The sequence below is a fragment of the Bufo gargarizans genome, chromosome 1, assembly GCF_014858855.1.
Source record: "Bufo gargarizans isolate SCDJY-AF-19 chromosome 1, ASM1485885v1, whole genome shotgun sequence".
NCBI classification, from domain to species: Eukaryota; Metazoa; Chordata; class Amphibia; order Anura; family Bufonidae; genus Bufo; species Bufo gargarizans.
The window spans coordinates 460,422,496-460,437,296 of NC_058080.1; the positions used below are offsets into that span (position 1 = coordinate 460,422,496).

At 40.7% G+C, this 14,801-nt stretch overlaps 1 protein-coding gene across 1 annotated transcript in view; it reads left to right on the forward strand.

Annotated features, from left to right (window-relative positions):
• Positions 1-14,801, forward strand: part of LOC122927839 (transmembrane channel-like protein 1) — a 112,602-nt gene that overhangs the window by 24,821 nt on the left and 72,980 nt on the right. Inside the window, exons 4-7 of the mRNA XM_044280113.1 lie at positions 3,960-4,041; positions 5,843-5,949; positions 8,818-8,916; positions 9,111-9,253. Coding sequence (XP_044136048.1) covers positions 3,960-4,041; positions 5,843-5,949; positions 8,818-8,916; positions 9,111-9,253 — 431 coding nt within the window. The remainder of the gene's footprint in view (positions 1-3,959; positions 4,042-5,842; positions 5,950-8,817; positions 8,917-9,110; positions 9,254-14,801) is intronic.

Here is a 14,801-nt window from a genome sequence, read left to right on the forward strand (position 1 = left end):
AGGGTGCCAATGTTGGCACCATGGCACTGCGTCAACATATGCAGCATCACCATAAAGTGGCCTGAGAGAACCATGGCTCTGATGTGGTGGTCCAGCCTGCCGCAGCAACCGCTGCATCACCCAGTGGTACACAGCCGATTTCAGGCAGTCAGGGCTCCACCACCTCAGCCGAAGGGAGCTGTCTGTCCTTCCTATCATCTTCTGGTCCTGATGCTCTTGCTACTCGCCATCCTACTCCTCGTCAGTCATTTTATCAGCAATCGATGACCGAAGCGATTGCCAAGAGACAACAGTATGCGTGCACTCATCCAACGGCGCAGAAGCTGAACGTGCTCCTGTGCAAGTTACTGTTGCTGCTGTCCCTCACTTTCCAAGTGGTGGACTCTGCACCTTTCAGAGAACTGATGGCTTGTGCCGAGCCAAGGTGGGGAGTCCAAAGCCGTCTTTTTTTTTGGCAAAAAGTCAGTACCAGCCCTGCACACATATGTAGAACAAAAGGTGGGTCAGTCCTTGAGCCTGTCGGTGTCTGCCAAAGAGCTGTAACTACAGTCAGGGACAATACATGTCCTTTACGGCCCACTGGGTGAATGTGGTTCCTGCACAGCCACACCAGCAACTTGGCCAGGTGACGCTGCTTCTGCCTCCACATTCTCATGCCATTGGTCCTGCGACAATGTCCGCCTCTCCCTCCTCATCCTCCAACGTGTCCTCAGCCTCCACTGCAGGGACGATTCACAGTGCCCCTCCAGCATACCACATGTGCAGGGCACTGCAGTGTCCGCTGTTCTGCACCTCGTTTGCTTCACAGACAGGATCCATTTTTTGTGTGTTATTGTTCTGACGGATCAGAGGAAGGGCAAAATAATTAGTGATGTCAACACAAACTTAGTGCTGACACCCTCTCTACTCTGTCAGGGGGCTCTACTTGTATAAGCGTTTTAATAGAACACGTTCTGTAGACATCTATGTGGAATCAGCTGCCGATAGTGTAAAAGGAGTGCGCTTCTTCTTGACGCTAACATGGACCTGTAAGGCTGAGTTCACACTTGAGTTATTTGGTCAGTTTTGGCCCCGTGACTGCCCAAATAAGAGTGACGCCTGTCATCTGCATGTCATACTGACTGACAGTATTGTTTCACTACCACAGCAGACTCCCTATGCTTGTTACTGCAAGGCACAGTGTTCTACACCAATATAAAGGCTCTCTGCAGCCAGGAAATAGCCCTTTTTAAACGCGATTCGCCGCAAATAAATTCGGATCAAACCTAATTTTTCCCCCAAAATTCGGCGAACCGGTGAATCGAATTTTTTAAACATTCGCTCATCACTAAAAAAGTGACATTTTGAAATTTCTCCTCTATTTTCCTTTAATTAGGATTGACAAAGATTATAAAATCAGAATTGAATCTGTTGAGGGGTATAGTTTATAAAATTGCACCACGGAACATTAACCCCACACGAACCAAGACAAACAAGAACATAGAACATCCTTATATACTGGCCCACGTTCACACACAAGGCCACAGCTAGCACGCATCACACAAACCAGCATGCATGGGAACCACCCACAGCCAGTACGCAGAATGGATGCAGCCAGCCTACATGGCACTAGTGTTGAGCGCGAATATTCGAATTGCGATTTTTTTTCGCGGATATTTTTTTTTTTATTATTATATTTTTTTCTTTCCCACTTCCCTAAAGTTGTTCTTACCTGTCCTTTGGATTCCTGGCTGCTCCAGTCAGTGGCGTTTTCAACTTACTGCTATATTCCATATTAGCTCAATTACAATCTAATCTATATGTGTATTTTACGAAATTTCGCAATAGTCGAAATTGCGATGCGAGTAATATAACACTAAATAATCGCATGAAGATTTCAACTTAGCACTGCTATATTCCATATTCTAGCCTAATATGGAATATAGCTGTGCTAAGTTAGCACTGCTATATTCCATATTAGGCTAGACTATGGAGTATAGCAGTGCTAAGTTGAAATCTTCTTGCGATTATTTCGTGTTATATTACTCACATCGCAATTTCGACTTTTGCAAATGTTCTTAATATTGCTCTAACTTCGTCTTTTAGAATATTCATAATATTCTGAAAGACGAAGTTAAAGCAATATTACGAATATTCTTAAAGACGAAGTTAGAGCAATATTACGAAATTTCGTAAAATACACATATAGATTGTAATTTAGCTAATATAGTGCTATAATCCCTTTTTTTCCTCTAATTTTTTTTTTGCCTCTTCTGAACTTAAGTTTTGTAAAATATGTACACTATTAAAAAATATTACTATAGCAGTATATTAGCTTAAATACAATCTATGTGTATTTTACGAAATTTCGTAATATTGCTCTAACTTCGTCTTTTAGAATATTACGAATATTCTAAAAGACGAAGTTAGAGCAATATTAAGAACATTTGCAAAAGTCGAAATTGCGATGCGAGTAATATAACATGAAATAATCGCAAGAAGATTTCAACTTAGCACTGCTATACTCCATAGTCTAGCCTAATATGGAATATAGCAGTGCTAACTTAGCACAGCTATATTCCATATTAGGCTAGAATATGGAATATAACAGTGCTAAGTTGAAATCTTCATGCGATTATTTCGTGTTATATTACTCGCATCGTAATTTCGACTTTTGCAAATGTTCTTAATATTGCTCTAACTTCGTCTTTTAGAATATTCGTAATATTCTGAAAGACGAAGTTAGAGCAATATTACGAATATTCTAAAAGACGAAGTTAGAGCAATATTACGAAATTTCGTAAAATACACATAGATTGTATTTAAGCTAATATACTGCTATAGTAATATTTTTTAATAGTGTACATATTTTACAAAACTTAAGTTCAGAAGAGGCAAAAAAAAATTAGAGGAAAAAAAAGGGATTATAGCACTATATTAGCTAAATTACAATCTATATGTGTATTTTACGAAATTTTGTAATATTGCTCTAACTTCTTCTTTTAGAATATTTGTAATATTCTAAGAGACGAAGTTAGAGCAATATCACGAAATTTCGTAAAATACACATATTAGCCTATCCATAGTCAATTAGCATAGGAATGTTGCCTTATACTATCAAGATAAATAATCGCAATACACGAAAAATAAATCTCATATTATTCGCAAAAATTGGAATAATTACGAATATTCGATTTCAACGAATATAACACGAATATTCATTCGAATATTCGCGAAATATCGCGAAATCGAATATGGCACCTCCCGCTCATCACTGCATGGCACAAGTGTCAGGAAGTACACAGTGATATGGACACGGGAGCATGCATACACAAACCACAGTTCACACACAGGAGGCTGTAAACTATACGTAGTTCAAAGCAACCAGCCTATACAGAAGGAACCCGCAGCGAGTATGCGAGAGCGACTAAAGCGAGTATACATGGCAACCAGAGTCACAGTGAACTGCACTGTGCCACCCTGCTTCTGTGTCACATACAGTGGTACAAGCTACGGTTCTCTTCTTGCCTGTAGCCTGAGTGTTCTGTAGGATGTGGCAGACACACACACTTGCCTATGCTAGAAATCTGCCCTGTATTACTTTGGGTTGCTCATTAATATCAATAGTACCATGTAATGCTTAATTTCCTTTGAGGTGGTGCTTCATTGGAACTGAAGACCTGCTGATAGGTTCACTCACATTACAGCTGATTGCTGGGGGATCTGAGCAGTGGGATACCCTATGAACAGCTTGTTTAAAGTGGAGAACCCCTTTAATGCTGTAGCTTTCTCATAATTAATGTAAATGCCATAGTTTTAATAGTTGTCTATTACAATCATATGTATTTAGTTGCAGTGATGTAAACACAAGATATCACAATCTGAAAAGAGATTTAAATATCTGTAGCAAATACAGTATTTGAAGTACTACTACAAAAAATAATAATAATAATAATTCAAATTTTGTTTTTACCCTCCAGAAATGGATGAAGTTTCAAAGAGATTTTGAAAATTTCAAAATGGCCTGCATACCATGGGAAATGAAAATCAAGGAAATTGAAAGTAAGTGCATGTTACGGCATGCCAATAGAATCCAATTTTACCTGAATTTTTGGTAGTGCTTTAGAAACCGAAAATAGCACTTGTAATAAATAAAATACTAAGAAAGTAAAGGAGTTATCCTCAGGATAGGTCATCAGTATCTGATCGTGGGGGTCCAACTCTCTGCACCCCCACTGATCAGCTGTTTGAAGGGGCACATCTCTGGGACGCCCCCTGCAGCCTGTTCATGGTACACCAAGTACAGCACCGTATGTTATATAGCGACTGTGCTTGGTATTGCTGCTCACTCCTATTCACTTTAATGGGACTGAGCTACACAAAGGCCATGTGACCGATGGACATTACGTAACAGGTCATCGATACTTAAGTTCCAGAAAGCTCTTTTTATTTAATTTGTTAATTGACTTATCTCAGTAATAGAAAATTTCACAAATCTGATTTTTATTATGGTTAACTTATAAGTTTATGTAATGGACATTTCAAGGTATTATACCTTACCCTCAAAATGGTAAAGATATGAAGATTTGTGATAGATGTAGTAATGCCAGCAGTGCAGAAACTCCATTGTGTTTACTCATAAATCTGCTTGGCTAAATGCATATGTCCATCTTCCTGATAATATTGCTTTTTGGAATTATGACTTTTGTCATGTCTGTCAAAATACATACTGCAAAAACTGCTAGTGTAGGCCTGGTCCATAACTTATTAGATTATTTGCTATCACTTTTACCTACCCTGCTAAAGCCTATTTATATGGTCAGACTGGACCTGACTATACATTAGTATTGTTTGTTAAGACCTTTTAACGGCATCTTACAGGGGCATACTGTACAGATAACCAGTCGAGGAAACTGCGCATCCACTACGAGACTTGCCACTAGGTACCCAGTTCAACAAGAGCTGGCAAACTTGCTTTGCTACTTCCCTATCACTACACTAAAGCAGAAAAGCTGCCCGGATAAGGGTGATCCCACTCAGGAAACTAACTAGTTAACCCTCAAGAGTCCCTGCAGATGGTATGGAATCCAATCTTGTATTTACCATGTACCTGCTAGCAGGTGAAATGGAAAGGTTGAGTAGCCATACTAGATGGGATCGTTGACAGCAGTAAGACATCATTGCCAAAACAGTCACCGATAGCAATGACAGAAACAAGCCAAGTTAAAACCAAGAGAGACAAAGGTAAAGCTAAACAGTCCCAGGTCAACCAATGTAGCAGGCAAGAAGAATTGAAAGAAAATTTGGGTAGACAAGTTGGGTAAAAATAAAAGTACTAACGAAATGCACAGAGTAATCTAGCACACAGGAACTGGGTTGATAGTACAATAACTGACATTCTCTTGGTATGATTTAAGTAGAGCGCAGATCTCACTGATTGGAGTTCAAGCCAAGCTCCCTTCTGTATCTCTGCTCCATGTGAGGAGCAAGAGCAGGTCAGCACAACTCTGAGGCTATGCCCTCTCCTATGTCTTTGCCTGGCTTCTGGAGCAGAGATTGTTACACATACTCAACCCAAGCTTGATTAGTTATTTAGGTCACAATGAGATACAGAAAATCAATTATCAGTTCAGATTGCAGTCATTTAAAACTCACTGTGGACACCTTTCAGGAAATGTCTTTATATATGGGTAAGGATTAGGTGTTATAAATGGAAGAGTACCACTTGTGAATTTCTAGTAGGTCTTAGCATCTATACTTTCCAAAATTGAACCTGTGAAGTAGTTATGAGCTGTGTTTTTAACAAGTTAATATCTATGACTGTTAAGCCAACCATAATCCTATATTATACTTCTATAACCAGGTCACTTTGGCTCTTCAGTTGCATCTTATTTCATTTTTCTTCGCTGGATGTATGGAATTAACATGATACTCTTTGGACTGACATTTGGTCTTGTCATGGTGCCTGAGGTATTGAATTCAAAATATTTATCTGCATCTTGGATATATTAGCTGTTAATGAGTAATATATTGTAGATACTCACAGTCTTCATTCTTTTGTGGGTGCTGAATAGAAACAATCCTAAAATATATGTAATTTTTTTTTTATTCTTCATTCAATTGTGGCAGTTTCAGAGCTTGCTCTGCCTCTAGTGCCGTACTTTTCTCATTGGTCTTTATGTGTTTTAAATTGGTTATAACCGCACACATCATTCATCCAGTGTAACGCAGCAGCAAATGAGATAAACTTAAACTGATGGAAACCAAATCCATCTAAGCATGTATCCAACATTCTTCAAAAGTTCTAGTTTGTGACTTGTTTTTAACACTAAACAGCAATCAAAGGATTTCTACAAGAAATCAATCAATGCTATGCATTGATCAATCTAATGCTTCTCAGCATAATGTATAAACAGTACATGAGGTATTTTGTATACTTTTTGATCAAAATGCATAAGCCCGCTAACTATGTCAAGGTGACCTCTTTTGAGTGGCCCAAAACAGCATCTGCAGGCGGCGCAACCCAGCAAGACTCTTTCCGTCAGGCTAAGCCTCCCCTGTCACTGGGCCGCACCAACCCACAAGTATAGCACCACAGCAACGACAGCCGCCATGCAGCACTGCCCCATGTGAACAGTTAGCTTCTGAGACCACATTGAGAGGTGTTTACATAGGGCAGTGCTGCACAGTGGCTGCTGTTGCTGTGGCACTGTGCCTGTGGGTTGGTGTCACCCAGTGCCATGGGGGGCTTAGTCTGACAGCAGGGGTTGCACTTTCTGCAGGTGCAGTGTTGTAGCTGCAGTAGTCACTATGTGATGCTGTGCCATTTTGGATTAGGGATCCATTTGAAAGAGGTCACCTTGATGTGGTGAGTAGGCTTATGCATTTTGATCAAAAAGTACAGTACAGACCAAAAGTTTTTACACACCTTCTCATTCAAAGAGTTTTCTTTATTTTCATGACTATGAAAATTGGAGATTCACACTGAAGGCATCAAAACTATGAATTAACACATGTGGAATTATATACATAACAAAAAAGTGTGAAACAACTGAAAATATGTCATATTCTAGGTTCTTCAAAGTAGTCACCTTTTGCTTTGATTACTGCTTTGCACACGCTTGGCATTCTCTTGATGAGCTTCAAGAGGTAGTCACCTGAAATGGTTTTCACTTCACAGGTGTGCCCTGTCAGGTTTAATAAGTGGGATTTCTTTCCTTATAAATGGGGTTGGGACCATCAGTTGCGTTGTGAAGAAGTCAGGTGGATACACAGCTGATAGTCCTACTGAATAGACTGTTAGAATTTGTATTATGGCAAGAAAAACAGCTTAGTAAAGAAAAACGAGTGGCCATCATTACTTTAAGAAATGAAGGTCAGTCAGTCCGAAAAATTGGAAAAACGTTGAAAGTGTCCCCAAGTGCAGTCACAAAAACCATCAAGTGCTACAAAGAAACTGGCTCACATGCGGACCGCCCCACAAAAGGAAGACCAAGAGTCACCTCTGCTGCGGAGGATAAGTTCATCCGAGTCACCAGCCTCAGAAATCGCAGGTTAACAGCAGCTCAGATTAGAGACCAGGTCAATGCCACACAGAGTTCTAGCAGCAGACACATCTCTAGAACAACTGTTAAGAGGAGACTGTGTGAATCAGGCCTTCATGGTAGAATATCTGCTAGGAAACCACTGCTAAGGACAGGCAACAAGCAGAAGAGACTTGTTTGGGCTAAAGAACACAAGGAATGGACATTAGACCAGTGGAAATCTGTGCTTTGGTCTGATGAGTCCAAATTTGAGATCTTTGGTTCCAACCACCGTGTCTTTGTGCGATGCAGAAAAGGTGAACGGATGGACTCTACATGCCTGGTTCCCACCGTGAAGCATGGAGGAGGTGTGATGGTGTGGGGGTGTTTTGTTGGTGACACGGTTGGGGATTTATTCAAAATTGAAGGCATACTGAACCAGCATGGCTACCACAGCATCTTGCAGCGGCATGCTATTCCATCCAGTTTGCGTTTAGTTGGACCATCATTTATTTTTCAACAGGACAATGACCCCAAACACACCTCCAGGCTGTGTAAGGGCTATTTGACCATGAAGGAGGGTGATGGGGTGCTGCGCCAGATGACCTGGCCTCCACAGTCACCGGACCTGAACCCAATCGAGATGGTTTGGGGTGAGCTGGACCGCAGAAGGCAAAAGGGCCAACAAGTGCTAAGCATCTCTGGGAACTCCTTCAAGATTGTTGGAAGACCATTTCAGGTGACTACCTCTTGAAGCTCATCAAGAGAATGCCAAGAGTGTGCAAAGCAGTAATCAAAGCAAAAGGTGGCTACTTTGAAGAACCTAGAATATTACATATTTTCAGTTGTTTCACACTTTTTTGTTATGTATATAATTCCACATGTGTTAATTCATAGTTTTGATGCCTTCAGTGTGAATCTACAATTTTCATAGTCATGAAAATAAAGAAAACTCTTTGAATGAGAAGGTGTGTCCAAACTTTTGGTCTGTACTGTATATAAACTATAATACTGTATCTAAATTATGCTGAGGCGCATTAGATCATGCATTTTTCATTATGTTAGATAAATCTATAAATTACTTTTCTTAGTCTTATGTAGATTGAGTTTGATTGGGGTAATTTTTATTTACAAATACATCTATATTTGGTGACTAAAGAGGGATCTCTCAAAGTTACAAACTTAATTTGTTGTAACATAAGTGCTAAAACTTGTTTACTTCATCCATACAGAGAGTAAGATATTTTCCTGATAGTACTGACTACATTAATTTTTGAAAATCCATATTCCTCATTTGTATGTCCACTGTTTATAGGCATTGATGGGGAAACCATATGGTTCAATTCCAAGAAAAACAGTTCCCAGAGCAGAACAGTCCTCTGCTATGAATTTTGCTACCCTGTATGATTTTAGCGTAAGTGTTTTACCTATAAAATTTTATGAATAGATGCTTTTTCAGAATACATGGCCCTTGTGTTTATCTGTTTGTTTTCAATAATTCAAATCATACCCCTTTTCAGGAAATGTTATATCATTATAGTGTGGCGAAATGCATCATTCCTTACATTGTGAGCACATTTTATTTAACCCTCTTTTTACATCTTACAGGGATTTGCTCAGTATTCTGTCCTCTTTTATGGTTATTACAATAGTCAAAGGACCATTGGATGGCTGCAGTTTAGGTTACCTCTTTCTTACTTATTAGTTGGAATTGGCACCATTGCATACAGCTTCATGGTTGTCATTAGAACGTAAGTGGGTTTGGCATGTTTGGTTTTGAGTTTCTATCCTTTAAAAAGAAGACAAAATTATACGTTCATTAAAGTATGCTATAATTAACTGTTTTTCTTAGCTTAAGACCTGATTCATACAGCAGTAATTTATGTACTATCTGTACTGTGCACCCGCATAGCATACTGGCACATTAAATAATAGTGCAATTCACTCAGTTCTGGAACCATGCACCATTCATGTCCGTTTTCTGTCTGAGACTCATGACTGTGAGTGTTACTGAGTACACTCTGGCTGTGCATTCAAATTTCATACCACTTGTGGCAGGCACAGCACTATAAAGTGCCTTTTGCGCTGTGGCATTAGAAGAATTTTGATATCTCTGACTTTTTAGTCTAACCAGACTGTTTATTACTCTGTAATTCCTCTAGTGCCGTTCTATGGAAACAATAGGTTTAAAGAGCACACTACATGCTTGAAATAACTTCTTTATTAACTTCAACTTTTCTTCATATATAACACTGCGGCCTCCGCAGCAGATAGTCCATGTACATAACACATGTTGAATAAAGTATCATAAAATGGCGGTATGCATAAGATGGTGATTCAACTGTTCAATCTTGTCATTCAACATAAAATGATGGATATATTTCTCTCTTGAGTATCTGTACTTTAAGTTATTTAAGCACTTTATGATCTCTCTGAGAGGTATATCTGAGGTCTAACTAATAGTTCACTTGCTGAATTTGGTCGCAATTTGCAGTATGCAGTTAGCAGTAACTATTTGCAGATTGGTTGAGTATGATCTGGTACGGTTGTATGCAATTTGGATTGCAATATGAAATTTGAATTTGGATTTTGAACTTTGTAGTTTTCAATTGGTGGAACTGTAAGTAAACACACATATAACTAGTTCAGTATACAGTTCTAATCACTATATTAACAGTAGGAACATTATATATCCGTTTTAAATACTTATTTTGGCCTCTCTGCTACCATAAAATACAGCTCTTAGTGGAGTGATTGTCTGTTCAGCTTCTCTCTCTGGTGAATAATAATTTCTAGCAGCTCCTGCTAGGGAATTTCCCACACAGGCTATGTGTGAGGCTGGCTGTGATTGGCCAAGACTCCTGCTGTTTGTGAGGCTGGCTGTGATTGGTGTAGACTCCTGCCCAGCAACAACAGTTTAATTCTATGCTTTCTGTTGTTTCTGCTGTGTCATTGAGCTTACCTCACATCCATATAATAAATCTTAAAGGCATATTATCTTTTCTGCTTCTGTGAACACAATATATTTATATATATATATATATATATATATATATATATACATATATATATATATATATATATATATATATATATCAGTTATATGACATCCAAACATGAATGTAAATAACTCTGCTTTTGTCTTTAACACACTAACATAGGAACTGTATTAAGGTTATTGGCAGGTCTAGCTGTATAAACATATAAGCTATGATAGCAACCTAGGACAGGTCTTAGCTGGCCAGCTACACCACTCCCCTCCATCATATCCCCCATTCCTCAAATAAAGACTACAACTCCAAATAACATTTGAATAACTGCCCACAACAGTCTCTTTTATTGAAAATACATAACATGAATACATATATTTTTTGTATATATAAATAACATGTATACATAGGACATAAAAAAAAAATATGGTCCTTAGAAGGTCTTGAAGTTAGGTAAATACAACCTCACATGAACAACACATGACAAATCACATTGTATTTAACAAAAAATAGGCCAAAATGCCGAAGGTGTGTGTAAAAATTAAGTACACCTTTACTGCTTCTATTGGAATTATGAGGGTAGGTAGCAGCCAGGTACTGCTAATCAAAGGCACTCAATTTACTAATGATCAGCAAATGTGACCACCTATATAAAAGAAACACATCATCAATGATCTAAGGCTAGGTCTACACAATGACATTTGTCACGTGTCAATTTTAAATTATGATAGTCTGTGTCGCACTGCGACATGCTGCAACTGCGACGCGCCAGTCGTAAAAATCCACTCGAAATGCAGCATGTCGCATGTCGCAGTGTGCCACCAGGTGTTCAGGAATTTCTGCACCACCAAAATCAGCACATGCGCCAGGCAAGGGATATGCGTCAAACCTGCTAGGCCCAGGGCTGCTACGAGATTTTGCCCATTATTGCACACCACCAGGCCCGGCTTGAGGCTCAGTGGCACCATCCAATCATCGGTCTGTTGTTCCATGCCTGTCCACAGCTCCTGCGCGGTGTGGGTTTTTTCACCCAAACAGATGTGTTTCAAAACAGCCTGCTGTCGTTTCCCCCTGGCTGTGCTGAAGTTGGTGGTGAAGGTGTTACGCTGAGCAGATGAGGAGGTGGTAGAGGAGGAGGAAGCGGAGGCAAAGAGAAATGCCCTGCAATCCTCGGGGGCGGAAGGACATGCGCCAAACTGCTATCCGCCTCAGGCCCAGCTGCCACTGCATTTACCCAGTGTGCTGTTAAGGAGATATAACGTCCCTGACCGTGCTTACTGGTCTAAGTATTGATGGTTATGTGGACCTTGCCACAGATGGCATTGCGCAGTGCACACCTGATTTTGTCCCCTACTTGGTTGTGCAGGGAATGGATGACTCGCCTGGAAAAGTAGTGGCGGCTGGGAACTACGTACTGTGGGACAGCCACTGCTGTAAGTTTTATAGGTTTAAAAGTCTCCATCTCCACCAGACGGAATGACAGCATTTCAAAGGCCAGGAATTTTGAAATCCTGGCATTCAGGGCCAGGGATCGCGGTTGGGTAGGGGGGGTACTTCCTCTTTCTCCAGTGTTTGGGAGATGGACAGCTGAACGCTTCCATTGGACAGTGTGGAAATGCTTAGTGACGGTGAAATACGTGGAGGTGTTGCTGCCACATCCTCTGTTTGCGGGGTGGCAGGTGCCACTGTCAGTCACTTGTGCTCAGGTTTAGAACATTTATTTTTATGTATTTTATATTATTTTAAGTTATTTCCCTATCCACATTTGTTTGCAGGGCACTTGTCCTACTCTTACCCCCATTTTGTTTCCTTTTGCAGCCCTCTAGCCATGTCCAGGACTTTTTTAGAGCCATTTTAGTGCCCATAAGTTCGGGTCCCTATTGACTTTAACCCCTTAAGGACCGAGGACGTACCGGTACGCCCTATTTCCCGAGTCCTTAAGGACCGAGGACGTACCGGTACGTCCTGACTTAAAATCTGCATTCCGGCGCCGCGGGGGTTAATCGGAACGGGACGCCGGCTGAAATCATTCAGCCGGCATCCCGTAACAATGCAGGGGGGGGGTCATTTGACCCCCCCGTGTCGGCGATCGCAGCAAACCGCAGGTCAATTCAGACCTGCGGTTTGCTGCGCTTTTTGCAGTTTCTGATCCCCGCGGTCCCTGCCCGCGGGGATCAGAAACTTCAGAGTGCCTAAAATCAATATTGCGCACCCCCCCCTGCACCCCTGCATGATTTGATGGCGGCGGGTGGTGCAGGGGGGGCGTCGCAGGCGGTGGGGGCGTTGCGGGAGGCGGGCGGTGCGGCAGGCGGGATCGCGATCCCCCGCCCGCCTCCCATTGCATAATCGTTGGCGTCTAGTGCGTTATACCAGGGTGCCAGCACATTGCTGGCACCCTGGTATAAACGGCTGACATCGGTGATGCGATGTCAGCCGTTTAACCCTTTCCATGCAGCGGTCCGTATGGACCGCTGTATGGAAAAGGTTAACAGCGCAAGGAGCTCCCTCCCTCTCCGATCGGGGGGCTGCTGTGCCTTTGCAGCCCCCCGATGGGAGAGGGAGAGAGCCCCCAGAGAGCCCCCCGAAGCCCCGTCCTCAACCTTCCCCGTCTGCGAAGTTGTGACAGACGGGGAAGGTTCCCATGGCAACAGGACGCCTGCTCAGGCGTCCTGCTGTCCATGGTGCTGAACAGATCTGTGCTGAAAGCATAGATCTGTTCAGTGTAAGTAAAATACAGTGCAGAAACCTATATAGGTTCTGTACTGTATTTTACAGACATCAGACCCACTGTATCTTCAAGAACCAAGTGGGTCTGGGTCCAATTTTTTTTAAAAAAAAGTGAAAAAAGTTAAGATAAAATAAAAAAGCATTTATCACTGAATAAAAAAAATAAAAAAAAATACACTACACATATTAGGTATCGCCGCGTCCGTAACGACCTGATCTATAAAACGGTCATGTTACTTTCCCCGCACGGTGAACGCCATAAAAATAAAAAAATAAAAACTATAAGAAAATTGAAATTTTGCCCACCTTACTTCCCAAAAAAGGTAATAAAAGTGATCAAAAAAGTCGCATGTACGCCAAAATAGTACCAATAAAACCGTCATCTCATCCCGCAAAAAATGAGACCCTACTCAAGATAATCGCCCAAAAACTGAAAAAACTATGGCTCTTAGACTATGGAAACACTAAACAATTTTTGGGTTTTAAAAATGAAGTTATTGTATAAAACTTACATAAATAAAAAAAATTGTATACATATTAGGTATCGCCGCGTCCGTGACAACCTGCTCTATAAAATTACCACATGATCTAACCTGTCAGATGAATGTTGTAAATAACAAAAAAAAAACGTGCCAAAAAAGCTATTTCTTGTTACCTTGCCGCACAAAAAGTGTAATATAGAGCAACCAAAAATCATATGTACCCTAAACTAGTACCAACAATACTGCCACCCTATTCCGTACTTTCTAAAATGGGGTCACTTTTTTGGAGTTTCTACTCTAGGGGTGCATCAGGGGGGCTTCAAATGGGACATGGTGTCAAAAAAACTGTCCAGCAAAATCTGCCGTCCAAAAACCGTATGGCATTCCTTTCCTTCTGCGCCCTGCCGTGTGCCCGTACAGCAGTTTACAACCACATATGGGGTGTTTCTGTAAACTACAGAATCAGGGCCATAAATAATGAGTTTTGTTTGGCTGTTAACCCTTGCTTTGTAACTGGAAAAAAAATATTAAAATGGAAAATCTGCCAAAAAAGTGAAATTTTGAAATTGTATCTCTATTTTCCATTAAATCTTGTGCAACACCTAAAGGGTTGACAAAGTTTGTAAAATCAGTTTTGAATACCTTGAGGGGTGTAGTTTCTTAGATGGGGTCACTTTTTTGTAGTTTCTACTCTAGGGGTGCATCAGGGGGGCTTCAAATGGGACATGGTGTCAAAAAAACTGTCCAGCAAAATCTGCCTTCCAAAAACCGTATGGCATTCCTTTCCTTCTGCGCCCTGCCGTGTGCCCGTACAGCAGTTTACGACCACATATGGGGTGTTTCTGTAAACTACAGAATCAGGGCCATAAATAATGAGTTTTGTTTGGCTGTTAACCCTTGCTTTGTAACTGGAAAAAAAATATTAAAATGGAAAATCTGCCAAAAAAGTGAAATTTTGAAATTGTATCTCTATTTTCCATTAAATCTTGTGCAACACCTAAAGGGTTGACAAAGTTTGTAAAATCAGTTTTGAATACCTTGAGGGGTGTAGTTTCTTAGATGGGGTCACTTTTTTGGAGTTTCTACTCTAGGGGTGCATC